The following is a 27,604-nucleotide window of genomic DNA, read 5'->3' on the forward strand; positions in this document are numbered from 1 at the left end:
TATTCATATAATAATTATATTCAAATTATACCGAACTAAAAAACAGCAACAAAATTCTTTGTAACTATCACCTAAACTACAAGGTTTATCATGTGGTACCTATAGACGAATGGATTATGTTGATTTTTTCTACGTTTATGAGCTCATATTTTAAGTTTATAATTTTATGTAATTATTAAAACATGTGAAATATATTTTGATTATATATTTGAATAAAACAATATCATATATATTTATATGAATTATTGTGTTATTTATACTTATTTATAGTATAGAATTTGTGAAAAAATATTCAGAAAATAATTAATAATTGAAATAAGATTAATCCGTTTGCTATAATCATAGTATTTGTTATTTGTATGCATATATTTTTATATTGCATACGTATGCTTATAAAATACATAATTTTGCATTCTTAATGTATATTATATCTTATAACATACTTTTATGTTTGTTCTATTATTGATAACTTTACAAAATATATTTGTATCAAACACAGTAAATGGAATATCATCTACACGACTAAGTTAATCAAATACATTATAAATGAACCTATATTGCATATGCAAAGTAGTAATCTTATTAGTTTAAGAAATCGGTTCTCTATTCCCCTTATGGGATACATATATTCACTAAATAATTATATTATATAAAAAAACATATATACACATCTAAATAATGATTTTCCAAAAAATTTTGCAATAATACTTATCCAATTTAAATTGACTCAGCAACATTTTATTTTAAGAATAATATTCTAATACTAAATTTGATTCTTTGATTTTTTATCCTTAAAATTGCCTTACACATAAAGAAAAAGCAAATAATAAATGCAAATGGTTATATTTTTAATTCCCCTTATATTAATTATAAGAACATAAAAGCTAATTAAAAGTAAAGTTATTATATAATTAATTTTAATTCGTATGAATTCACAGATTAATAATATATATAACTACGCATTATATATATGCCTTCAAATTGCAACTAAAAAAAAATATATAATTAAAATTTTACTTTTCAAATATATGTATATAGATTATTAACACAAACAAATGTACCATACTAATTATATTATGGCTATATACAAATTTATATATGCAAACTCTACATACGTATTACATTAGTATAAAATAATATTAATAGCATTATATGCACATTATAAAAAAATATATATAATATTTACATTTTTATATTTAAATCAATAAATATTTTATTTACCTCAAAATTATTGTATACAATTAATAACATATTGCTAAAGTTTATGATATAATTTTAACCATAAGGTTTATAAACATATATAAAAAGTGAGTTTTTTCATTTTATGTGTTTATAATTTCGATTATTATTACAATTGGGTAAATATATATATGCTATTATATTTAGCATACATTAACAAAATAAAAACAATCCAAATAACAGACCACAAAAAACTGAATATATATTTTTAATTATTCTCAAAATGTATATAAGATAGTGTGTTTAATGGTTACCTTTCGTAACATTTTAAATTATCAAGACATGAAAAAACAAATATGTTAATACATTTTATTATTTAATATTTCTCGATATATTATAACTCCTAAAAACATTATGTTATATTCTTTCATAAAAATGTACATTATATAAAATGCATTAAATTAGGTTTGAGGAATGATATTAACTAAGGACGAAGATAATTAGCCACAAACTAGTAAATAAAATGCTTAATAAGTGTTTTTTATATGCTCTACATTTGGGGCTTTGTTTTGGGTTAGGGCTACATTGTTATTAATTTGTTTATAATTTGATAATATTTATTTGTCTTTGAATACTAATTAAATACATGTGTCATCTCCGTATATTTAATCTTGAGATGATGCCTAAATATACACCCCCAATGAGCATAGTCATTAATATGAAAGGGGTCGCATAACATATTTTCCACAAGCTATAATACTTCTATCTAATTCATTCGTATATATTAAATGCCGCAATATTATAACTTTACATTTTATATTGCATTGCTAATTATTGGCTAACTATATATAGGATCCCTTATTATTTATTATATAAGACTTGCTAGCTTATATCTATATTGAATCATGAATAACACAGTATGTTTCTTTATTTGATGAAACATTTTATTTAATAATACATATTATTTGTGTCACAATTACATTAATTTTAATTATATGACATTAATTGAGCTGCAATAGTAGCATTATATATGGGATGGGTGTGAATTATAAGATGATTCATTTGGAGCAATTTCCTACATTATAATATACCTCCATGTTAATATGCATATGTTTAATATTAATTAAACACAATACTAATATATAATATCTAATCATAAATATAGATGCATAAAATATCGATCGAAATTCGACAATACGACGCTATCTATAAAAGGCATTTTATGCATCTAACATTTTTAATAATATAATAAAAATAAGAATATTAACAAAAAATTAAATTATAGGTATATTTATACTATCCTTTTATTTTTCAATTATATTTATTATCATTTTCCGCATTTTCTTTATATTTATATTAAGGTTTTAAATTAAAATAAAAGAAATAGTACTTTATACATCAATTTATTTACTATAAATGTATAATACTAGATTAATCACTATTAATTTTTAAATTTAGTAGCTTTGAGGTACAAATATATTATATTTTAAATAGTTAAAAGAAAAAATATAAGCGTATTAATAAAATATATATCATATTTTGTTCTAATAATTATAAATAATATGATAGATATAATACCATTATTATTATATGTCTATATATATAATATAATAAAATAATTTACTAATAAATAATATTTAAGTGATGTTTTATTGTAAAAACTTCATATAATTAAATATTAATTTTATCGAAAAGGCGAACGATAACAAATTCTCTTTGAACTAATAATATTTATATTAGGATATTATATATGCACAAGCTTATAAATTTATATTTAAATATAATGATATTGCGAAATAATATATATGTTCTAAAATGTTATACATTAAAACAATAAATCAAGGAACATTACTAAATGGTTTAATGAATTCTTCATGAGTGCATTAATTATCTCATTGTAATATACAGTGATATATCAGTAACAATAATAATAATAGTAATAATGGATTATGGTATGCTACTAAATGTGAGCAAATATATTATGTTAATTTGATACACCACATGGGTATAAATTCATTATATATTATAAAACAGGCGATAAAATTAAAATTATATGCATACAAGATCAAATGAAATATTATAATTTTTAGCTAAGTATACTTTTAATATGATGATGCCGGTATTAACACCATCAAGCAGATAATACCAATTTATTCATAATTATATAATTCTCAAAAATATAGTTTTTTATATTTAAATATAAATAATGTTTTATTATAAATATACAATACATAATATGTGTTTAGGTTATAAGCATACATGTGTACTTAAAATCGTAACTCATTTTATATTGCTTCTCAAATGAATTCGTTATTCCAACTAAAGTATGAATACAATTTTAAAATAAAAAATGAATATATTTAAATTAAATTGTACGAACACAATTATATTTATTTTATTTATTGTTTAGAATACATTTCTTAATCATTTGTATATTAAATAGGTAATGAGAATGAAAAGAATAATATATATTTTATATATGCCTACGATTACCCCAAAGATAATTTATGTTTATGATATATTTTAATTGTAATAGCTCGATTACTCTAATTTGTATATTGTGCCTTTTTAATTTTAAAAAATAGATACGATATGCACTCAAAACTATTCATTAATTATATTTATAAATAAAGAAATGCTAACACATAAGAAAGTTATTACATATTATAAAATGAATTATTAATTTATATATATTAATTAAGCATATTATATGTCATATATTTAGAAAAAGAAAATATTAAATTTGAATACAAATTGCGTTTTTGATTTATTAGAAACAATATAAAAATGTGTAATATTTCAAATTGAATAATAATATATATAAATACATGCCATTCAAATAATGAGATACAAATACATATTTAACAATTATAGTAATAACGCATTCCTAATCCTTTATATATTTATAATAATATAGAATTGGTGATATCTTTATTATAAATATAGAAAATGTATAGTTCTCTATATACAAGCGTATAATTATTAGAAAATATGTTTTATTTAAACTCATGAAAGGTTACACAAAATTATACAATGAAGCTATTCCAATATTATTAAGAGTAGGGATATTTCGCATATGATAAAATCCTTCAAATAAATCACAAAATAAAAATACTAATCTAAATCGAAACAAAGTTAATACAAGTTTTATTTCATTATATTATTGTATATTATTTTAAAATTATTATTATTGAGAATAATATTAACATTTCGTTTAAACACGGAAATTTTCATATAGAAAGACAAGTAATTGTATAAATTATTTTGGTATAGCATATAAGTTTTATATAAAAATGATATTATGTCAATCTACAGATTAAAAACAAAATTCCATCATAATGGACCCCAATGGATTGGTAAATAATTTTATTTTATAACAAAACATGTTTATTCCTTATTTTATTGTTTTTGATTTGTCTACAAATCATATTAAATTTTATTTCAATAAACTTTTTACTAATACATTTTTTATTCATTCTTATAAATATTTTCTTAGTGTGAGTCATTTCTTGTAGCTGATAGGCTTATTAATGGTGAAAAGGCCTATACTACAATCGAGGAACTTAGCAAACAACCAAAATTCTATCAACATTGTCGTAACAGAAATTGTGCAACAGATATCGATAAAATTGCTGCTTTGAGCACGTATTTATTTTTGGGTATCAATGCACTTAATAACAACGAAAATACAGAATATTTTTTGATGTGGCTAAGTGATAAATTATTTAGGATGCACACCAAAGGGAAAACAAAACGGCAAATCAAAAAAATTACTTTAGATGAGGCTTATAAGATGTATTTAGAGAAAGATATGGGAAATTTTAGATATTGGAATCTTTTAGATAATGTAATGGGTTTGAAAAATGCTAATCTTAGACATATGAACGAATTTTATAAGTTACTTAACCATATATGTAAAACAATTATATATCTTAAACATGGTTATACCGAATCTACAGACCTTCTCCAGAACTCTACCAATAGTTTTAATCAATATATGCTCCTTTATCAAAATGTTTCTAAGTGTAATTCATATCTTCATTTATTGGATAATTTAAAAAAAACATATGAAAATTTTAGAACTATTATTAAGAAAGATTATCCAAGTTTAGCAATTTATCTCCAAACACTTACAACGATAGAACATGCCGATTCATATTTTGCGAAAGATTTTAAAAAATTTGACTTCAGTGATTCAAAATGTAAATCACGATATGATTATAAAATATTAGACAAATTTACGCAAGCCAAAACTCAAGGGAAGCAAAAAGATAATGGAACAAATGGGGATAGCAATAATCAAAGCAGTCAACCACAATTTTCAGGAGATCAAACACCAAGCCCCCCCGTGGAAACAGGAGATTCACCAAGTATGCCTGATAATGGAGCAGATACATCAGGAGGTATAAATATTTCAGTAGGCGATACTCAAAACAAAACAAACCCTAAAGGAAATGAGCAAAAAGATTCAGGGGGTGACACAAGAAATCAAAAGAGTCACCCAAGTAATCCAATCAATCCAAACGACGACACCCCAATTTCAGGTACCAATCAAGGAGGTGAACCAGGAGATGGATCGGTTGATAAATCAAATGGTGTTCAAATAAATCAAGGAGGATCAGAAAGTTCAAATGATGGAACAAGAAATACAGATAATAAATCATCAAATGCAGGCAGGGCACAAGGGGATCAAGGAAATTCTGTTGATGGATCAGGTAGTGGATCAAAAGGTCCAGATAGTGGTCCAGGAACATCAGAAACTCAAAGTACGTCATGGTCATTTTTTGGTATTGGGTCATACATTTCTACGATCGCATCAAAAGGCAAGGAACAATTAAATAATGCTGTCACTTCGCTTGAAACGATTAAAAAAAAAGTTACAGAAACCACGAATACTCTTCAAAATTTATATAGTAGATCTGTGTCTAATATACAAGCTGCTTACGACAAATCGAGGAGTTTATTATATGACGCTATTGATAATATAAATAGCTATTCTAAACAAATAGGCAATATTTTTATACAAAATGATGATCACTCAGGATCAGATGACACAAAGAACGGATTACCCAAATCTAATGACCCATCACAAACCTCAATAGATCCACCAGCAATTATACCTCCAGATCTATCAAATCCACAAAATCAAGCACCAACTCCTCCACAATATCATCCACCACCAACATCACCACAACTTCCTTCGCTACCAAATTCATCGCCAATCCTACCACTAGATCCATCAAAAGATCCATTACAACAAAAACAATCACCTCCCCAATTGCAATATATCACACAGCAGCCTACACAAACCAATTCATCTAATCAACAAACAGTTGTTCAATTGTTAAAATTACCAAATTCTGACCCCATTTCGAGAGCCCCCTGGAATATAATTCCATCTACATGGAATGGATCAGGGGATTGTAAATCTAAAATAAATTTGATGAGTGCCACATTATTGTGTTGCACATCTGAGCAGTGTAGTTTAACTGGAGTTTCGGTTACATTTATTTTAATACCCATTATTTTATTAATTGTCCATAAGGTAAATAATAATATAATTACTAAATACTATACTTTTAAAGATTTTTCATTATTGTAAAATATTATATATTTCTCCATATTTTTATGTTAGTATTTGTCATCTGTATGGAGAAAGGAAATAAAGAGAAAAAAAAACATGAAAAAGGTTATAAATTCAATTGGGGGAAAAAGACCGATGAAAATAATTATAAAATCAGTTGATATGAAAAAAATGGAAACTTCTGTTATAAACCTCGTTCGAAGAAAAAAAAAATCACTATTAAATATATACAAACTTATGCAGGCAGATCCTGTACCATTTATTAATTTATTTTTTTTGTTGATTTTTTTTGTTTATAAAAGAAAGCGCGATTTCATAGAATTATAAATTTAATTAACTTATATTTGAAGTCGAATTTAAAAATGCTAAATAATAAATTTGTCTATTAATATAATTAATTTTTATAAAAGGGAGCCAGGTTAAGGCTCCATTTCATATTTTATAATAAAACATAAAATAAATTTTCTATATGATGGAATTCTCTATTATAACAGGGTTATAATATTCTGTTTTCAATTATTATTTATAAAAGTTAAAATATTTTATTGTTTAAATAAAAAAGGCGTATTAACATTTGTTAAAGAATATGATGAAAAAAAAATAATACCATTAAATATATTTCTTTTTTCGATTTGGAATAAAATAAATTTGTATCCTTTTCAATAAATTGGTTATATATGTATTATTTTTTATGATTTGATATGGAATTTTATTTTGTTTGGATTAAATTTGAAAGCATGAATATTTTATACCATTTTAATAGAAATAATAAACATGATGTTGTATATTCTGAGATATATTTATAAATAAATTATTACATACCAGTCGGTGAAAAAAAAAATTTGCAAAAAAACGGTAAATAAAATATAATAAATTAAAAACCATTTAAATATAAATAACAACGACGATTTTTTTATGTTTTCATTATATGTTTGTATTTATTCATATAAAAAAAATATATGTATCTAATATTTTATTATTTAATTGATGCTTATTAATTTGTTCGTATGTAAACAATAATAGAAAAATATAAGTTTATAAATATACAACTTACAACCGTATCAATAAATATACCAATATATTATAAATTATATTAAAAAACAATTTGTATAACAAATTTCAAAAAAATATTTTTTATAGAAAAATTATTATATACATATATTTTTTTTACAATTAAAATATTAAAAATGTTGTATTTTTAGAGAAAAATTAATATTTATTTGAAAAAACAAATAATATAATATTTATATCCATAAATGCTTTTAATGAATATGACGAAGCTTATTACAACAGCTACATTAATTAATTCTATAGAAAACGAAAAAAATTAATAAATGAAAAAATACAATAGTTTTTCATGGATATATTTATTCATTCATATATTTTGAACAAAAAACAAATAAATATGAAATTATCATGAATATTTTAAATTACATATATTACTTTATTTGTTTAATGAATAAAGCTTAGAATGAGAACCCACATTTCAAAATATGATTTTTTTTCCAATTATTATATATTTTTTTGAATATGTCAAAAAGGTAAGTTACATACCATTTTATTATTGTTTCCGTATCTATTTTTTTACATTAACCTCATATTATTGTATTATATATTGGCAACCAAACTCATGTTAAGTTAAAGAACCAATTAAAATTAGTCATATATATGTTAATGAACATTTCATTTCTTTGCAGGAATTACACTTTATAAACGAAGACATATACTTTGAAAGAAATATAATAAATTTTAGAAATAATAGGGCATTAGCAGATGCAGATAATCAATGCGATTTAAATAAATTTTATGAATCAGCTTTGAGTCTTGTAGATAAACTTAATGATTATAATGATGGCGACGGAGAAATAACAAATATTCGAAATTCTATAGATTCACAAATAAAAAATCATAAAGAAAATAATACATTACCCAATTTAAATAATGCAGATAAAAAAACGAAAAAATTAATTTATGAACTACAAACAGAATTCGAAGAAGTAAAAAAAGATCTTGATAATAAAAGAAATAACGAATTAGCAACACAACCGATACAAAATAAAAAAATAATCAAAAAAGATAAAAATATTTCTGTATCAAAAAATGACCATTTTAAACAATTGAAAAATTATGAAAATGTTTTGCTGAGCGACGATGATAGTTTTGAAGATTATAATATGAAAGATTATATTTTGGAAGATTATAATTTGGAAGATTATTATTTGGAAGATTATAATTTGGAAGACGAAAAATCTAAAAGTTACCCACGTTCACGTCCTGATAAATACTTAATTAAACGAAAGTTAAAATCATTAACAAAAAAATTACTTTTGATACTTTGGTCATTTATAGCTACTACTATTGCGATATACACAACAGGATTTTGGATATTTGGAGTACGGTATATAGTGTCTCTGCATTACTTGATTAAATACGCGAAGAAAATCCATAAATATAGCTCTGAATTAAGAAAACCATATAGAAGATAACCATTCTTTATTATGTTTTATTATATTTGTTTAAGTGATTAAAAATATTATATTTAATATTTGATGGCATAAAAGTTACACTTTTTATGTTCTATAGAATAATTAAATTTGATTTAAATGTTTTTTTCATTATTATATATTTTTAATTTAATATATAATCATGTTATCCTTTGTTTGAGTTTGTCAAAAACCCATTTATTCTTATTTCTATGCATATATATTATATATATTGATGAATTTTGAATTTACTCATTTTTAGTTAATATTTATAATTGTTTTAAATAAACTTAATTTAAACACATTTATTAATAAAATTATAAGCTATATTGAAGATTTATGTTCAGGTTTGAAGTTTCGTTTTGAGGAACTCGTATTTGGGGTCAAGGTTCTATGCTATGGGTTATTGTTTTGTTTTATGGAACCTGTGTTTTGAATTAGGGTTATATGTTTATTAATTTATTATAATTTGATCATATTTATTGGTCTATAAATGTTGATCAAATATATTTATTATCCCTGTATGTTTAACATCGAGATGAAGTTCAAATATGCATCCAAAAAAGGGAAATAGCCATTAATATGAAAGGGGTCACATAATATTTTTTCCGTGCATTATAATACTTTCATCTAATTCGTCCATATATATTAAATGTGGGAATATTATAACTTCCCATTTTATATTTTATTGTTAATTTTTGGTTAACTATATATAAAAACCTTTATTATTTATTATATAAGATTTGTTAATCTGTGGTTATATTGAATCATGAATAGCACTGTATGTTTCTTTATTTGATGAAACATTTTATTTAGTAAAACATCTTATTTGTGTCGTTATTTTAATTTAAATTATAACATTATTCAAACGAACTATAATAATAAAACTATATACGTAGCTATAAATTAAATAAAACACCTTTTGAATAATTGCCTACAATATAGTACACCTTCAGGTTAATATGTGTTTTTAAGATTAATTAAACATATTACATATATAATGGGTAATCATAAAATACGATTCATAAATTGTCGATCAAGGTTCGATAATACAACATTATCTATAAAAGTCATTTTATGCATCTAGCATTTTTAATAATACAATAAAAATTGAACTATATATACAATATTTTAAGTTTTATAATTTTGAGGTATAAATAAATTATATTTTGAAATAGTTAAAAGATAAAATATGAGTATATTTTGTTTTAATAATTTTTTAAATAATTATAAATAATATGATAGATAGAATACCATTATTATTATATGCCTATATATATAATAAAATAATTTACTAATAAATAATATTTAAGTGTTGTTTTATTGTAAAAACTTCATATAATTAAATATTAATTTTATCGAGATGGCGCATAATAATTAATTTAATTTGAACTAATAATATTTATATTGAGCTATTATATATATGCAAACTCTCAATTATATAATTAAGTATATTGTTATTGCGAAATAATATATATGTTCTAAAATACTTTATTTAAAAACCCTGAAACATGGAAATATTATCCATTGGTTTAAAGTATTTTTATTAAACGCATTAATTACTCCGTTGTACTATACTGTGATATGGAAGGAACCAACAATGATAATAATAGATAAAGTATTAACACGAAAAAATAATTAATTCACATTATTCGAATATGTTGATATATATTAATTATATATATTATTAAAACTGAAAAGATGCAGAAGATAATAAATAATTATTATATTTTATACTTGAATATAATTATAATGTAGTAATATTAATACTAAAAAGTCGTATATTACTTCTATTAATAATTTGAATAAAAATATAGTTTTCTATATTGAGCTAAATGTTTTATTATAAAATATGTAGTATACAATATTCTTAGGTTCAAAGTAGCAATATGCACTAAAATGATAAATCCACATATATTGCTTCTAAAAGTTTATTATTATCACTAAATAAAGAGAAATGTTAAAATTATAAAATAGCAAATTTAAATAATAGAAAAATAATTATCTTGAAATATTTTTTATAGCTTAAATAGTTAATAAGAATGATAATATATACACTAATTTTAAAACATATTTAGGTGTCATATTATTTTAATTTGTAGTTATGTTAACTTTAATTGCACATTCGTGTTTTATTTAGAAAGATACATATATAAAGTGTAATATTATATATTAAAATATATTTTGAATTAGGAATATTTGGATATAAACAAAGTTATTGCGCATTTAAAATAAGGTACGCATTTATATTATTAATTAACATATAAATAAAACTAAATATCATATATTTAGGAAAATTAATAATAGTAAGTTATTTTTTGCATGTTATAATTTAAATAAACAATTTGATTTACATTTAATAGAATTAATGATAAAAATGTAATATTCATACGGAATAATAACTTATATCAATATATGATACCAACAATGAGATACAAATATATTTTTATCAATTATAGCGATAACATATTTCTAATTCTTTATATATTTATAATAATATATTTTATGAAATTAGTTTATTAAAAAAGAAACAGAGCATATGTTTTTCTTTAGGTTTAAACTTATAACTGTAAGGACATATGTTTATTTAAAACCGTTACAAGGTTACACAAATTGTATAATGGGACACTTCAAAACTGTATTAAACATAATGATTTTGATATATATATTTAATTTATATATATGATGAAACATGTTTAAATAAATTAAAACGTAAGGCGGTTTAAATAAATTGCCATAAAAAGTAAACGTAATGTTCCTTTAGCAACGATATTATATTATTATTACATATTAACTTAGATGCTCAAAATAACAAGAATGCGCTTAATTGCAAATTTTGTTTGATTCAATATATATATTTTATATAAAAATAATATGATGCCAAATATCGACAGATTAAATATAAATTATCATTACGATGAATGATAAAGTAGTAAGTATATTTATTTTAAATAGAACAACTGTCTTTATATTGTTTGAAATGTTGCACTATCTACAAATTACTACTATATTGCATTTAAATAACACTTTTATTAGCATTTATTTTTATTTAATTTTTTTAAAAATATTTCTTAGTGTGACATACTTAGCGAAGTTGATAATCTTTTTGTCAAGGGAACTGTCAATGTGGTCAAATTTAATAAAAACAGTTCATTGCTATATAACTGCCCTTATGATAAAAAAAGAAAAGAATTTAAATGCACAAATAATAATGAAAGAATTAACGCTTTGGGATCATATCTATATAACAAACTTCTTAAATTTAGTAAAGATTTTGAAGGAGGAGGAAATGATAATAACCGGCACATCGAGCTTTTTATTATATGGCTAGGCGATAAATTATTTAAGATAGAAAGTGATTATAAAGAAACTATGGAAGAATCTTATAAAAAGCATTTAGAGAACCATATGGGGAATTTTAATTATTGGAGAGTTATATATAGTAAAAGTATTTATAAGGATGCTAGTATTAGGAAAATGAATCAATTTTATACCTTACTTAACAATATATGTAAACTGATTACTGAATACAAAAAAAATCCCCAAAAGCCTGATAGAAATCGTCTTAGAAATCATTTCACCCAATGTCTTAACTACTATAGAAGCATTCATGTGTCTATTAACGAATGTAAACCATATATACATTTATTGGATAGCTTAAAAATGATGTATGAAATTTTTAGATTGCAACAAATTGTTAATAATAATAGCATTCCGACTAAAGAAAAAGAATTATTAATTAAACGTGTTGAATCTCTTACAACGTTTAAAAATGAAAATAAATATTTATTACCTCTTTCTGCGAAACTTAGTTTTGGTGATAAAGAATGTATAGAAGCGAGATCAAAGGATGAACAAATTGGAAAAAGCATTGCAACAAAAAATTTACATAGTAAACCAAAAGGTGCTGGGTTACCTAAAAAAACAGATACAGGAGCTCAAAGAAAACCACCAACACAACCAGTATCGCAACCACAATCAACATCGCCAACAACACCGAAACCACGACCACAACCACGACCACAACCACAACCACAACCACGACCACAACCACGACCACAACCACAACCACAGCCAGCAGCACCACCAGAACCGCCAACGCAACCACCACACCAAAAACCACAATCATCACCAACAACGTCAACACTAACGCCACCAGGACCACCAGCAACACCGCTATCAGGATCACCACAACCATCAAAATCAGACCCACAATCACCATCATCACTATCCCCACCACAACCAATCCAACCACCTGCAAAACATCAAGTATCACAACAACAAGCGCCAGAATCACAAACACTGCTACAAAAGCAAACACAACCAGTAGCACCAGTACAATCAGCAGGTCCACAACAATCAGGCCCATCACTACAGTCAACAGACCCACCACCAGCAACACCGCCATCAGGATCACCATCACAAAACGCCTCTGAATTAAAAAGTCCCCAAACAGGAGATTCAAATAATTCAAAGGAACCAAAGGATTCAGGTAATGGTAAAGGAAGTACAGGGGGTACCAAAGATAATAAAGGAGACCCAAATGATAGAAGCAAAGATCCTGCTGATGGATCAAGTGATCCCGCATCAAATACATCAGGAGGATATTTTAATTTGGGACCATCAATTTTTAAATTTCTATTAAATGGAACTGAAAATTTGAAAAAAACTTCCGAATTTATTAAAGAAAATCAGCAAAAGGTTAAAGAAGTTACGGAGAAAATCAGTAATGTATATAATGACGCTAAGGATAATTTAAAAAATGTTTACGATAAATCTAATAATTATTTAAATAATTTTATTAATGATATAATTGACCAATTAAATCAAACCGATCCTTCTTCTAAACAAAATGGTAACAATTCTGGAACAGGTAATCCACCGGGTGGAGGAAATTTACCTATTCATATACCACCACCTCAACCACCAAGTACAACAGATCCAACAAATCCACCACCACTTCCACCATTAAATCCGCCATCAACTCTACCAAAAGATCCACTACCAACTACACCAACTGATCCATCAAAAGGTCCATCATCAAATTCACTGCCAACACCACTATCAAATCCAACGCCAAATACATCCCCAGATCCACCAAAAGGTTCATCACAACAAAAACAATCACCTTCCCAATCCCAACCTATCACACTGCAAAATCTACAATCCAGTCCATCTAATCAAAAAATATTTGTTCAATTGGGAAAATCACTAAGCTCTGATCCCAATTTGAAAACAAAATGGAATCTTCCAACTACATGGAATGGATCAGTGGATTGTAAATATGAAATAAAATTTATGAATACCACATTAGTGTGTTGCACATATGAACAATGTAGTTTAACTGGAATTTCAGTTACATTTGTTTTAATACCCATTATTTTATTAATTGCATATAAGGTAAAATAATATAATTACTAAATACAATACTTTTAAAGAATTTTCATTATTGTAAAAAAATATACATTTCTCCATATTTTTATTTTAGTATTTATCATTTGGATCATCAAAAAAATCAGAAAAAAAAAACATGAAGAGAGTTATAAATTTTCATGATGGAAAGAGCAAGACAAAAATAATTATAAGTTCAAATGATAGGAGGAAACACCTAAAACCGGTTATAAATTCAGTTGGCAGAAAAAAATATCCATTATTAAATATATACAAACTTATGCAGGCCGATCCTATACCATTTATTAATTTATTTTTTTTGTTAATTTTTTTTGTCTATAAAAGAAAAGAAAATTTTTTGGAATTATAAATTTAATTAATAACTTCTATTTTGGAATTAATATTCCATGAACCTTATTTTAAAACTCGATATAATTATTAAAAATTATAAATAAGTAAATTTGTTTATTACTATTATTATAGGTAAATGAACTCATAAGTATAATTAAAAAATATATGTATGTAATTATAATATGAATTTATATATTATTATAATATATATATAAAGATGATGTTGTTATAATGGTTCTTTCAGTTCTAAATATATTTATATAATTTTAAGAATGAAAACAATATTAATATAATGAATGAAAAAAATATATATTTTATAAAATCATTTATTATTGTAAAAATTAATAGTAATATTTTTAAAAAAATATAATAATTGCCCCCTTAAATCCTTGTTATATGCTACATACAATTGTTTTCTATAAATATTCAGTAAAAAATTATATATGATACTTTCTAACATAGATACATAAGTATTTGTTTTATTATTGAATGATAAATCAATAACATATAAGAGTGCATTATAAAGGCATCAATGTTATATATTTTGTCAAATATACAATTGGGGATATACGGTTTTATATTTTAAAAAACTGGATCGATGGAGAAAGAGTTAAAGACTCAATTATATTAAATATCTTTTTATTATTCCATATTGATACGTATTATATTATCAGTACTTAGTGAATCATAATTTTTTAAATATAAAATAGAATTATTTTTCTTAGGATTATTAATAAATTATTTGAATGCATCTACATTGATAACTATAATAATAAAATATATAAGATAAAATGAGCAATGGATAACATTTAGCGAATATTATATTTATAAAAAGAGCAAATATATTTTATTTTGTCCTCTTAAAGTGTAATATAACAACCTAATTACACATATTTTTTTATTATGCTTTAAAATTTGCATCAATGCTTATTTATGTGTTACTTATTTAATATTTACTAAATATTATTTTTTAAATAATATGTATATAAGAATTATTTAAGTTTACAAATAGCTCAATAAATATGGTTTCAATGCTAATTGTTGTTTTAACCCCTAGAAAAGATGCTCAAAATATATTATAAGATAACCCAATATGTTATATTTCTAAATTGAAGTATATAGGATTAAAAATAAAGTTATTGATCACATTAAAATTGGCCATGAATTTATCTATATTAAATACAAATAATATAATTTTATATAATTTGAATAGAAAATGGAGTATGTAAATTTAATTTAAAAATATTATAATTTTAGAAAACTCTATATTATAAGAAACAAGTATATAAAACTGTAATATATCGTATTAAATAACTATTTATATACTTTTAAGGATTATAGTAAGAATAGCATTTTTTGTATAAATGGATCATATATACATATGGCAAAAGCATATTAAGTAATTCTCCATTTAAGGTAATTTAGATAATTGTCATAAAATAAGTATAGGATGTTTAACGAAACATAATTGGTATGCAAAGAGCTTAAATAGATACAAAAAACACTTACGTAATATATATAAATATTATTATCCCTCATAATCTCCAAATTATGGCACAGACAAGTTATAATATTAAGGATGTGGTATACAATTTTTAAAATAAAATATTCTCTTCGCATGTGTTTTATATGTTGTATCGCCCATAATTTATATTAATTTTCATTTGATTATCATTTATATTAATACGTTTTTTTTGTTTAATTCATAAACTATATTTGTAGTATAAAGCCATTTATACGATCGATGACTATTTTTGGGAAAATACTAATAATCAATTAATAGTTAATCCAAAATACAAAGATTTAATCCAAAAATATTGTCATTACGGGAATACCTCAGGAAAAGGTAATTGTCATAATGATTATTTAAAAATGGCTAGTTCTGGTGTTATTCATTTGCTAGAATCGTTAAAGAAGTATAATTTAGAAGATGATAAACTTGCCCAATACGCTATTTTATGGTTAAGTTACAAACTAAATATATATTCAAAAATTACAGCCAAAAATCTAAATGATTTTTATAATAGTTATATAGAAAAAAATGAGTATTATAATAAGAAAATAAATGATGATGATAATAGTATGACTTATAAGGATATTATAAATAAAAAACAAAATTTGATGAATATTAAAGAACTATCTAAATTTGATCTCCCATTTTATATATTATTTGATTTGTATTCTAAACTTCATGGTAATGTTTTGAATTGTACAGATTATTCTGGTTATGTTAATGTGTTTGTTAGTCGTTTTAAAGAACTCAATAATGATCCTAAGAATATAGAAAACAGTTCATATAGTCAAATATTGTCTACATTATCAAATGATTATAAAAATTTAAAAAATATATATGATATGGATAAAGTTAAATGTGTCTATTTTCCATCTCTTCCAGCATTAACTCCCAAAAAAATTTCTGTAGAAAAATCTGTACAACCTACTACACTAAGTCATGAATCTACATCATCAACTTTGTCGATATTAAACACAGTAATTCCAGGTTTATCGACATTTTCTGTAATACCAGTTTTCTTGGGAATTGCTTATAAGGTAAATAATAAGGAATTTAAAACTATAATATTTAAATTATATTTTTTTATCCCTTATATGGGTTTATCAAAAAAATATATAATAATTTTCCCATTTTTATATTAGTATTCATTATTTGGAATTGATAAACTATTTCAAAGACAATATATAAAAAAAAAATTAAAAAAAATAAAGAAGAAAATGAAACTTAATATATGATTCGAAGATTAGCGATAATTCCAGAAATCGTAATAATGATTGATATATGTTAAGTAACTGTCTATTGGAAAATAAGAAAATTTTGATCATAATTTTTGGGTTTCTAAAAGCATTTAAATAATATAATCAATAAAATATATAGCTATATGTATATATTTATTGGATTTTTCCTATTTTTTGTATAATTTTTATATGATTTTATTTAGTGGGTCAAGGTTAAGATAGTGTTTGTGGAACCCATAAATGGGTTATGGTTAAGTATCCCATTGAATTTAATTTGTATAATTTTTAATAATTTGATAATATTTATTCGTTTAACGAATTGTTTTAAATATATATAGGACAAATTATAACAATTGAATTTCATATTAATATAACTTAATGGTAAATGTTTGAACTATGTATTTTTTATATTTATTGTTAATTTGTGGTTAATGGTTTATGGGGCAATCGATCAAATGTCGGAATCGATATAGACAGATGATTTCAGAGCATCGATTTTATTTTATAATATAACGCTGATTTAAATAATTTAATATTTATTATGAGAAAATGGGGAAAAATTGAATTAATTAATATAGAGAATGTTATGCAGACCGATCCCGTCCATTTATTAATTTATTTTTTTAATTATAAAAGGGAAAACATTATTTATATGATAAATTTGGGATATACGGCTTTATATTTTAAAAAACTGGATCGATCGAGAAGGGTTAAAAATTCAAAACATGTTAAATATCTTTTTATTATTCCATATTAGCATGTGTTATTTTATCAGTTCTTAGTAATTTGCAACTTTTTAAATTTAAAATAGCATTATTTTATCTTAGGATTTTTAATAAATTACTTGGATCATATACATTGATAACTATAGAAGTAAAATATATATGATAAAATGAACTATATAATACATTTAAAGAATATTTATCTAAACTTATATATTATAAGAGCAAATATATCATATATTTTTCCTCTCTAAGTGTAATATGACAACCTAATTACACATATGTTTTATTATGCTTTAAAATTTGCATCAATAGTTATTTATGTTTTATATATTTAATATTTACTAATTATTATTTTAAAAATGGTTTGGATTCAAAGAATTATTTAAGCTTAAAATGGCGCAATAATACGGTTTCAGTACTAATTGTTTATTTTAAACCGTAGAAAGATGCTTAAAATATATTATAAGATAACCCAATAAAATATATTTCTAAATTGAAGTATATGAAATAAAAATAATATAAATTTATGTAATTTGCATAGGAAATGGAGCATGCAACTTAATTTGTAAATGTTATAATTATAGAAAAAACTGCATTATATATTATAAGAAACAAGTATATAAATATTTAATATATTTTAATAATGACTATTTATATGCTTTAAGGATTATAGTAATAATAGCATTTTTTGTATAAATGGATCATATATACATATGGGAAAAGTATATTAAGCAACTCTCGATTTAAGGTAATTTAGATAATTGCCATAAAATAAGTATAGCATGTTTAACGAAATATAATTGGTATGCAATGAGCTTAAATAGATACAACAAATGTTTACGTAATATATATAAATATTATTATCCCTCATAATCTCCAAATTATGGAACAGTCAAGTGATAATCTTAAGGATGTGGTATACAATTTTTTGAATAAAATATTCTCTTCTCATGTGTTTTATATGTTGTATCGTCTATAAATTATATTAATTTTCATTTGATTAGCATTTATATTAATACGTTTTTTGTTTAATTCATAAAATATATTTGTAGTATAAAGAAATTGGTACGATCGATAGCTATTTTGGTGTGAAGAAGGAAAATGGAAAAATATCTCTATATTATGATCCATCATTCCTCAAATATTGTAATTACAGTAATAACACAGGAAAAGGTGGTTGTAACGATTATTTTCAATGGGCTAGTTGTGGTTTTATTTATTTGGTAGAAACATTAAAGAAGTATATTTTAGATTATGATAAACTTGCCGAATACGCTATTTTATGGTTATGTTATAAACTAAATATAGCGCCAAATGGATGTGACATGAATTTAGTCAAATTTTATAATAATCATATAGAAAAAAATAATGATTATAAAAAGAAAATAAATGGTGATGATAGTCCGACTTATAAGGATATTATAGATAAAAAAAAATATTTGATGAATATTAAAGAAATACCTAAATTTAATGCCCTATTTTATATATTATTTCTATCCTATAATTTAATTGATGCTAATGATTTCAATTGCACAGATTATTCGAGTTTTCCTACAAGGTTTGTTAGTCAATTTAAAGAACTCAATAAAAATTCTAATAATATAAAAGGCAGTCTATATACTCAAATATTGTCTACATTATCAAATGATTATAAAAATATTAAAAATATATATCATGAAAAGAAATCTTGCGAATTTCCACCTCTTCCAGAATTAACCCCCAAAAATCCTGAAGGTACATCATCAAGTTCATCGATATTAAACACATTAATTCCAGGTTTATCGACATTTGCAATACCGGTTTTCTTGGGAGTTGCTTATAAGGTAAATAATAAGGAATTAAAAATTATAATATTTTAATTATATTTTTGTGATCCCTTATATGCGTTTATGAAAAAATATATAATAATTTTCCTATTTTTATATTAGTATTCATTATTTGGAATTGATAAACTATTTCAAAGACAATATATAAAAAAAAAATTAAAAAAAGTAAAGAAGAAAATGAAACATAATATATGATTCGAAGAGTAGTGATAATTCCAAAAATCGTAATAATGATTGATATATGTTAAGAATATGTCTATTTGGAAATAAGAAAATTTTTATCATAATTTTGGATCATAATTTTTGTGTCTATAAGAATAATTAAATAATATAATCAATAAAATATAAAATTAATATGCATATTATTGCATTTTTGTATTGTTTTTGTATAATTTGTATATGATTTTATGTAGTGGGTCAGGGTTAAGATAGTGTTTGTGTAACCCATTTATGGGTTAAGGTTAAGTATAACATTACATTTTATTTGTATAATTTTTAATAATATTTATTGTTTAACGAATTGTTTTAAATATATATAAGACAAATTATAACAATTGAATTTCGTGTTAATATAACTTAGTGGTAATTGTCTTTAGCCATGTTTTTTTTGTTATTTTGGGGTTAATTGTGTTATGGGGCAATCGATCAAATGTCGGAATCGATACAGAAAAATAAATCCAAAGTATCGATTTGATTTTATAATATAACGTCGATTTAAATAATTTAATATTTATTATGAGAAATTGTGGGGAAAATGGGAATAAGGAAAAAGCATAAAAACGTTTGGAAATTTAGTTGATAAGAAAATGGAATTAATTAATATTGAGAATGCTATTCAGTCGACCCCGTCCATTTATTAATTAATTTTTTTAATTATAAAAGGGAAAACATTATTTATGCTAAATAAATAATAAGGATAAAAAGAATAATATGGACTTTATATATACTAACTATGATCCTAAAACTAATTTATATTCATGATTCATTTTAATTGTAGTAGCTCAATTAATTTAATTTGTGTGTTACACTTTTTTAATTTTACAAATTAGATAATATGTGCACTTGAAACTATTCATTATTATATTTATATATAAAGAAATGTTAGCACATAACCAAAGTTATTACATATTCTAAAGTGAATTATTAATTAAGATAATTAAACATATTGTATTAATTTATTTAGAAAAAAGAATAATATTAAATTTAAACACAAATTGTGTTTTATATTTATTAGAAATTATATAAAAAAGTGTAATATTTCACGGTGAACAATAGCATATATCAAACATGACATTCAAATAATGAGACAAATACATTTTTAACAATTATAGTAATACACATTTTTAATTCTTTATATATTTGTAATAATATAAAATTGGTTATGTTTTTACTATAAATCAAGAAAATGGATAGTTCTCTAATGTAAGAACATATAATAATTAGAAAATGTGTTTTATTTAAACTTATTGAAATGTTACACAAAATTATACAATGAAGCTATTCCGAATATTATTAAGAATAGCGATATTTCGCATATGATAAAAATGTTTCGGACAAATCACAAAATAAGGATACTTGTCTAAATTGCAACAAAAGTTAATATAAGTTTTATTTAATTATATTATTGTATATTATTTTAAACTATTATTATTATTAAGAATAATACTAATAGTGAGTTTAACTACTGGAAATTTTATATAGAGGAATCAAGCTATTTTTTAACCTATTTTGTTGCAGTATATATATTTTATATAAAAACAAAATGATGTCAATCTACAAATTAAAAAGACAATTCCATTACAATGGAAAACGAACTATTGGTAAATAAATTTATTTTAAAATAAAACATATTTATCCTTGATTTTATTGGTTCTGTATTATATATAAATCATATTATATTTTATTTTAATAAAATTTGGATGAATACATATTTTTATTAATTTTTATAAATATTTTCTTAGTGTGAATTTCTTAATATAGCTGATAGTTATTTTATTGGTAAAGATGTCGATACGACGAAAATTAACGAAGAAACAAACATCAAAGGAAATTGTCGTAATGGTAGTTGTAAAACAAATTGGAATAGTATTAATGCTTTGACCGTATATATACTTATTCTATTCAGAAAATCAATAGATAAAGATAAGTATAATGATTATGATGAATGTTTCTTGTTGTGGCTAAGTGATAAATTATTTAAGATACACAACGAAAGCAAAGACAAAAACCAAAATATTACTTTAAATGAGGCTTATGACAAATATTTAAAGAAACATAAAGTAATAATGGATCATTGGCCTCTTTTGGATAATATAAAGGGTTTGAAAAATGCTAAACTTAAAGATATGAGCGAATTTTATAAATTACTTAATAAAATATGTATAACAATTTCAGATTATAATGATAATGGCGCTGAAAGTAATAACATTACTAAGAACTCTAAAGAATGTTCTAATCAATATATGATGCTTCACAATCGTTTTTCTGGATGCAAGTCATATCTTGATTTATTGAATAAATTAAAATATATATATGATAAATTTAGAAATCCTGCTATGAAAGAAATTAAAAAAAAAAATCTATTAAGTACTCTTCAACCACTTAAAACAAAAGATGGAATAGAGATTCGATCGTCGAGAGTTTTTAAACCCTATGACTTTAATAATCCACAATGTCAATCAAAAAAAAAAAAATCTCCAAGGCCCCCCAAAACGGACCCATCAGTATTACTATTTTTTTCAAAAGAAGAACCACCGCCACAACCTTTAAACCAACTAAAAGATAGTCAACACAAAACACCACCATCTTCACAAAACAGTAATGCATTACCAAAAACTAAAACAGAAAAATCAAGTTCATCAAGTGTACAAGACGCTTCTAAAATTAATCCAAAGACTTCAGACAATAGTGAAGGAAATACAAGGGAAGGAAGTGGTGATACAGGAAGTTCAAATAGTGGATCCGGAAACGTTGATGGTAGATTAAATGATCAAGTAGGTTCCGGTGTTAAAAATATGAATGATGGAGTTAAAGAACCCGAAGCTCCAAGTGATGGGAAAGGCAGTCAAGTAAGTAAAGCTGATGGAACAAATGGTGAATCGGTTGGTACAGATATTGGAAAAGGAGGACCAGAAGATGGACCAGGAGTTGGATCAGGAGGTTTGGATAATGGGCAATGCATCAAAGATAGTAAACCAGGGAGTTCAAATAGTGAAATCAGAAATACTGGTGGTAAATCAAGTGATAAGGATTCAGCGGGTAACACAGAAGATAAAAAGAATCTCCAAACTGATCAAAGTATTACACAAGGTAATTCAGTGAAGCAGCACAAAGGTTTAAGTATATCAGGCGGTTCAATAGATGGAGTAGATGGTTCAACAAAACATAAAGAATCCACAAATAATTCAATGGAAAAACATCAACGACATGACTCTCTAGAATCAAATCCGAAAGAAAAACCACAAGATAGCCAGAAAGAAACACGACAACTACAAGAACCAGAACAACAACAGCCACAGCCTTCAGAACAACCAAAAGATAACCAACATGAAACATCACAGCCATCTGTATCACAAACAGGGTTAACAAATGAACAAAGAACCTCAGATATACCACCAAAAGGTCCATCGAGTGAACAAAAAGATCCAGATGATGACACAGAAAATCGAAAGAGTCCCCAAAGTGATTCAAAGGACCATGGCCAAACTCCAGTTATCAATAAAAGAGATTCCAATGATGGGCCGGGTGGTGGAACAAGAGGCACAAGTAGTGTATCAGGTGGTCAAATATCTAATGGTAGCCAAAGAGGTGCAAATACCAGTCAACAAGGTAAAAGCGGTGGATCAGGTCATGGTACAGGTAATCAAGGAAGTTCAAGCCATCAAGGAGGAGATACAGGTGGCGATAAAGGAAGTCAAGATGGGTCAGACCGAAAAGAGGGTAAACCACCCACATCTAATGATCCATCACCCACTCAAAAAGATTTAAATCAACAAAATTCATCAGATACATCACAAACTCCAAAAGATCCACAAATTTCACAAACTCAAGAACAGAGAACGTCTCATGACACGTCTGGAAACCAAAATTCTGATCGAACCGATCAAGAAGAACCTCAAAAACCAGTGATAACTCCAGTGATTAAGAAAGAAAATATAAGAACCGAATTAAAAGGAAATGGAATAACAGGAATAGATGATGGAAATGTATTAAAAAAATACAAAAAAAATGTAATTTCAATTATAGTTATTCTAATACCCATTACTTTAACTATTCTGTACAAGGTAAATAAAAGAAAATTATGATGTGTACTATTTTTAAAATATTTCCTCATAAAACATTATATATTTTTCATAATTTTATGTTAGTATTTGTCATCTGGATGGAGAAAAGAATTGACGAGAAAAAAAAACATGAAAAAGGTTATAAATTCAATTGGAGGAAAAAAACAAATACAAATAATTATAAAATCATCTAATCAAAAAAAGAATACTAAAAAATCTATAAATTCCATTTATAAGGAAAAATTTCCATCATTAAATATATACAAACTTATGCAGGCTGATCCTATACCATTTATTAATTTATTTTTTTTGTTAATTTTTTTTGTCTATAAAAGAAAAGAAAATTTTTTGGAATTATAAATTTAATTAATAACTTCTATTTTGGAATTAATATTCCATGAACCTTATTTTAAAACTCGAAATAATTATTAAAAATTATAAATAAGTAAATTCGTTTATTACTATTATTATAGGTAAATGAACTCATAAGTATAATTAAAAAATATATGTATGTAATTATAATATGAAAACATATATTATTATAATTTGTATAAAGACAATGTTGTTAGAATGGTTCACTTAATTTTCAATTATATATTTATTTATATAATTCTAAGAATAAAAACATTATTAAAATAATGAATGAATAAAAAAAATATTTTTATAAAATTACTTATTATTTAAAAAATTAATAGTAATATTTTTAAAAAATATAATAATTGCCATCCTTAAATTCTTGTTATATGCTACATACAATTGTTTTCTATAAATATTCAGTAAACAACTATATAATGATGTTCTCTAACATAGATACATAAGTATTTGTTTTATTGAATGAATAATAAATCAATAACATATAAGAGTGCATTATAAAGGTATCAATGTTATATATTTTGGCAAATATACAATTGGGGATATACGGCTTTATATTATAAAAACTGGGATTGATGGAGAATGAGTTAAAGACTCAATTATATTAAATGTCTTTTTATGATTCCATATTATCATGTGTTATATTATCAGTTCTTAATAATTTCAATTTTTTAAATTTAAAATAGCATTATTTTATCTTAGGATTTTTAATAAATTACTTGAATATATATACATTATAACTATAGTAGTATAATATATAAGATAAAATGAGCAATGAATAACATTTAACGAATATTTATCTAAATTTATATATTAAAAGAGCAAATATATTTTATTTTGTCCTCTCAAAGCGCAATATAACAATCTAATTACACATATTTTTATGTTATACTATAAAATTTGGATCAATACTTATTTATGTTATATGTTTAATATTTACTAAGTATTATTTTAAAAATAATATGTATTCAAAACTTATTTAAGCTTAAAATGGCTCAATAATACGGTTTCAGTACTAATTGTTATTTTAAACCGTAGAAAAGATGCTCAAAATATATTATAAGATAACCCAATAAGATATATTTCTAAATTGAAGCATATAGAAATAAAAATAAAGTTATTGATCACATTAAAATCGGCCATGAATTTATCTATATTAAATAAAAATAATATAAATTTATGTAATTTGAATAGAAAATGGAACATGTAACTTAATTTAAAAATATTATAATTTTAGAAAAATCTATATTATAAGAAACTATATAAACATGTAATATATCGTATTAAATAACTATTTATATATTTTTAAGGATTATAGTAATAATAGCATTTTTTGTATAAATGTATCATATATACATATGGCAAAATTATATTAAGCAACTCTCCATTTTAAGGTAATTTAGATAATTGCCATGCAAAGAGCTTAAATAGATACAACAAATATTTACGTAATATATATAAATATTATTAACCCTCATAATCTCCAAATTATGGCACAACCAAGTTATAATATTGAAGATGTGGTATACAATCTTTTAAATAAAATATTCTCTTCGCATATGTTTTATATGTTGTATCTCCCATAAATTATATTAATTTTCATTTGATTAGATTTATATTAATATGTTTTTTTGTTTAATTCATAAAATATATTTGTAGTATAAAGCAATTTATAAGATCAATAACTATTTTGGTGAGTTTAAGAGAAATGGATTAACATTTGATATAACTGACGGATTAATTCGCAAATATTGTCAATACGGGAATAAATCAGGATATGGTAATTGTCGTGATTATTTAGAAAAAGCTAGTTCTGGTGTTATTAATTTGCTAACAAATTTAAAGGATACGAATGGTTTAGAATATGATAAACTTGCCGAATACGCTATTTTATGGTTACGTTATAAACTAAATCAAAAGTCACCATATAATAGCACCAAATTAAATGATTTTTATACTAAATATATAGAAAAAAATAAGTATTATGATGAGAAAATAAAAGGTAATGGTAGTCCGACTTATAAGGAAATTATAGATAAAAAAAAAGATTTGATGAATATTAATGAAATGACTAAATTTAGTTACCCATTTAGTATATTACTTTTTTTGTATAATGCAACTAATGCAAACAAGTTGGATTGCACAAATTATTCGTATTATGCTAGTGAGTTTGCTACTAGATTTAAAGGGTTCAATAACGATCCTAATAATATAGAAGGCAGCTCATATAATAAAATATTGTCTACAATATCAAATGATTATGATAATTTAAAAAATAAATATAATAAGAAATCTTGCAATTTTCCATCTCTTCCAGAATTAATCCCCCAAAAAAGGCCTGAAGAAATTTCTGAAAAAGGTTCTGCACAAAATATTGTAGAAAGTCCTGTAGGAAATTCTGGACAACCTACTGCACTAAGTTCTGAAGTTACATCATCAAGTTCGTCGATATCAACCACATTAATTCCAGCTTTATCGATAGTTTCTATAATACCAGTTTTCTTGGGAATTTCTTATAAGGTAAATAATAAGGAATTAAAAACTATAATATTTTTGTGACCCCTTATATGCGTTTATGAAAAAATATATAATAATTTTCCCATTTTATATTAGTATTCATTATTTGGAATTGATAAACTATTTCAAAGACAATATTTAA

General features: G+C 23.6%; 6 protein-coding genes across 6 annotated transcripts; all 6 read left to right on the plus strand.

The window, feature by feature from the left end:
- Positions 1-4,517: 4,517 nt before the first annotated feature.
- PVVCY_0602470 (PIR protein CIR protein) lies at positions 4,518-7,090 on the plus strand (the record flags this gene model as incomplete). The annotated part of the gene is made up of 3 exons (XM_037634149.1): positions 4,518-4,535; positions 4,676-6,724; positions 6,815-7,090. 3 exons carry the CDS (start codon positions 4,518-4,520, stop codon positions 7,088-7,090), a joined length of 2,343 nt encoding a protein of 780 aa, XP_037490293.1.
- A 5,073-nt stretch (positions 7,091-12,163) lies between these two features.
- On the plus strand, positions 12,164-15,007 carry PVVCY_0602480 (PIR protein CIR protein; the record flags this gene model as incomplete). The annotated part of the gene is made up of 3 exons (XM_037634150.1): positions 12,164-12,178; positions 12,322-14,646; positions 14,735-15,007. 3 exons carry the CDS (start codon positions 12,164-12,166, stop codon positions 15,005-15,007), a joined length of 2,613 nt encoding a protein of 870 aa, XP_037490294.1.
- A 1,532-nt stretch (positions 15,008-16,539) lies between these two features.
- Positions 16,540-17,729, plus strand: PVVCY_0602490 (PIR protein CIR protein; the record flags this gene model as incomplete). Its single annotated transcript, XM_037634151.1, has 3 exons — positions 16,540-16,572; positions 16,711-17,538; positions 17,679-17,729. 3 exons carry the CDS (start codon positions 16,540-16,542, stop codon positions 17,727-17,729), a joined length of 912 nt encoding a protein of 303 aa, XP_037490295.1.
- A 1,618-nt stretch (positions 17,730-19,347) lies between these two features.
- On the plus strand, positions 19,348-20,478 carry PVVCY_0602500 (PIR protein CIR protein; the record flags this gene model as incomplete). The annotated part of the gene is made up of 3 exons (XM_037634152.1): positions 19,348-19,380; positions 19,517-20,287; positions 20,428-20,478. The coding sequence occupies 3 exons, from the start codon at positions 19,348-19,350 to the stop codon at positions 20,476-20,478; spliced, it is 855 nt and encodes a 284-aa protein (XP_037490296.1).
- A 1,614-nt stretch (positions 20,479-22,092) lies between these two features.
- PVVCY_0602510 (CIR protein PIR protein) lies at positions 22,093-24,933 on the plus strand (the record flags this gene model as incomplete). Its single annotated transcript, XM_037634153.1, has 3 exons — positions 22,093-22,110; positions 22,252-24,573; positions 24,658-24,933. 3 exons carry the CDS (start codon positions 22,093-22,095, stop codon positions 24,931-24,933), a joined length of 2,616 nt encoding a protein of 871 aa, XP_037490297.1.
- A 1,502-nt stretch (positions 24,934-26,435) lies between these two features.
- On the plus strand, positions 26,436-27,504 carry PVVCY_0602520 (CIR protein PIR protein; the record flags this gene model as incomplete). The annotated part of the gene is made up of 2 exons (XM_037634154.1): positions 26,436-26,468; positions 26,605-27,504. 2 exons carry the CDS (start codon positions 26,436-26,438, stop codon positions 27,502-27,504), a joined length of 933 nt encoding a protein of 310 aa, XP_037490298.1.
- Between the last annotated feature and the right edge of the window lie 100 nt (positions 27,505-27,604).

This window comes from Plasmodium vinckei, assembly GCF_900681995.1.
Source record: "Plasmodium vinckei vinckei genome assembly, chromosome: PVVCY_06".
NCBI classification, from domain to species: Eukaryota; Apicomplexa; class Aconoidasida; order Haemosporida; family Plasmodiidae; genus Plasmodium; species Plasmodium vinckei.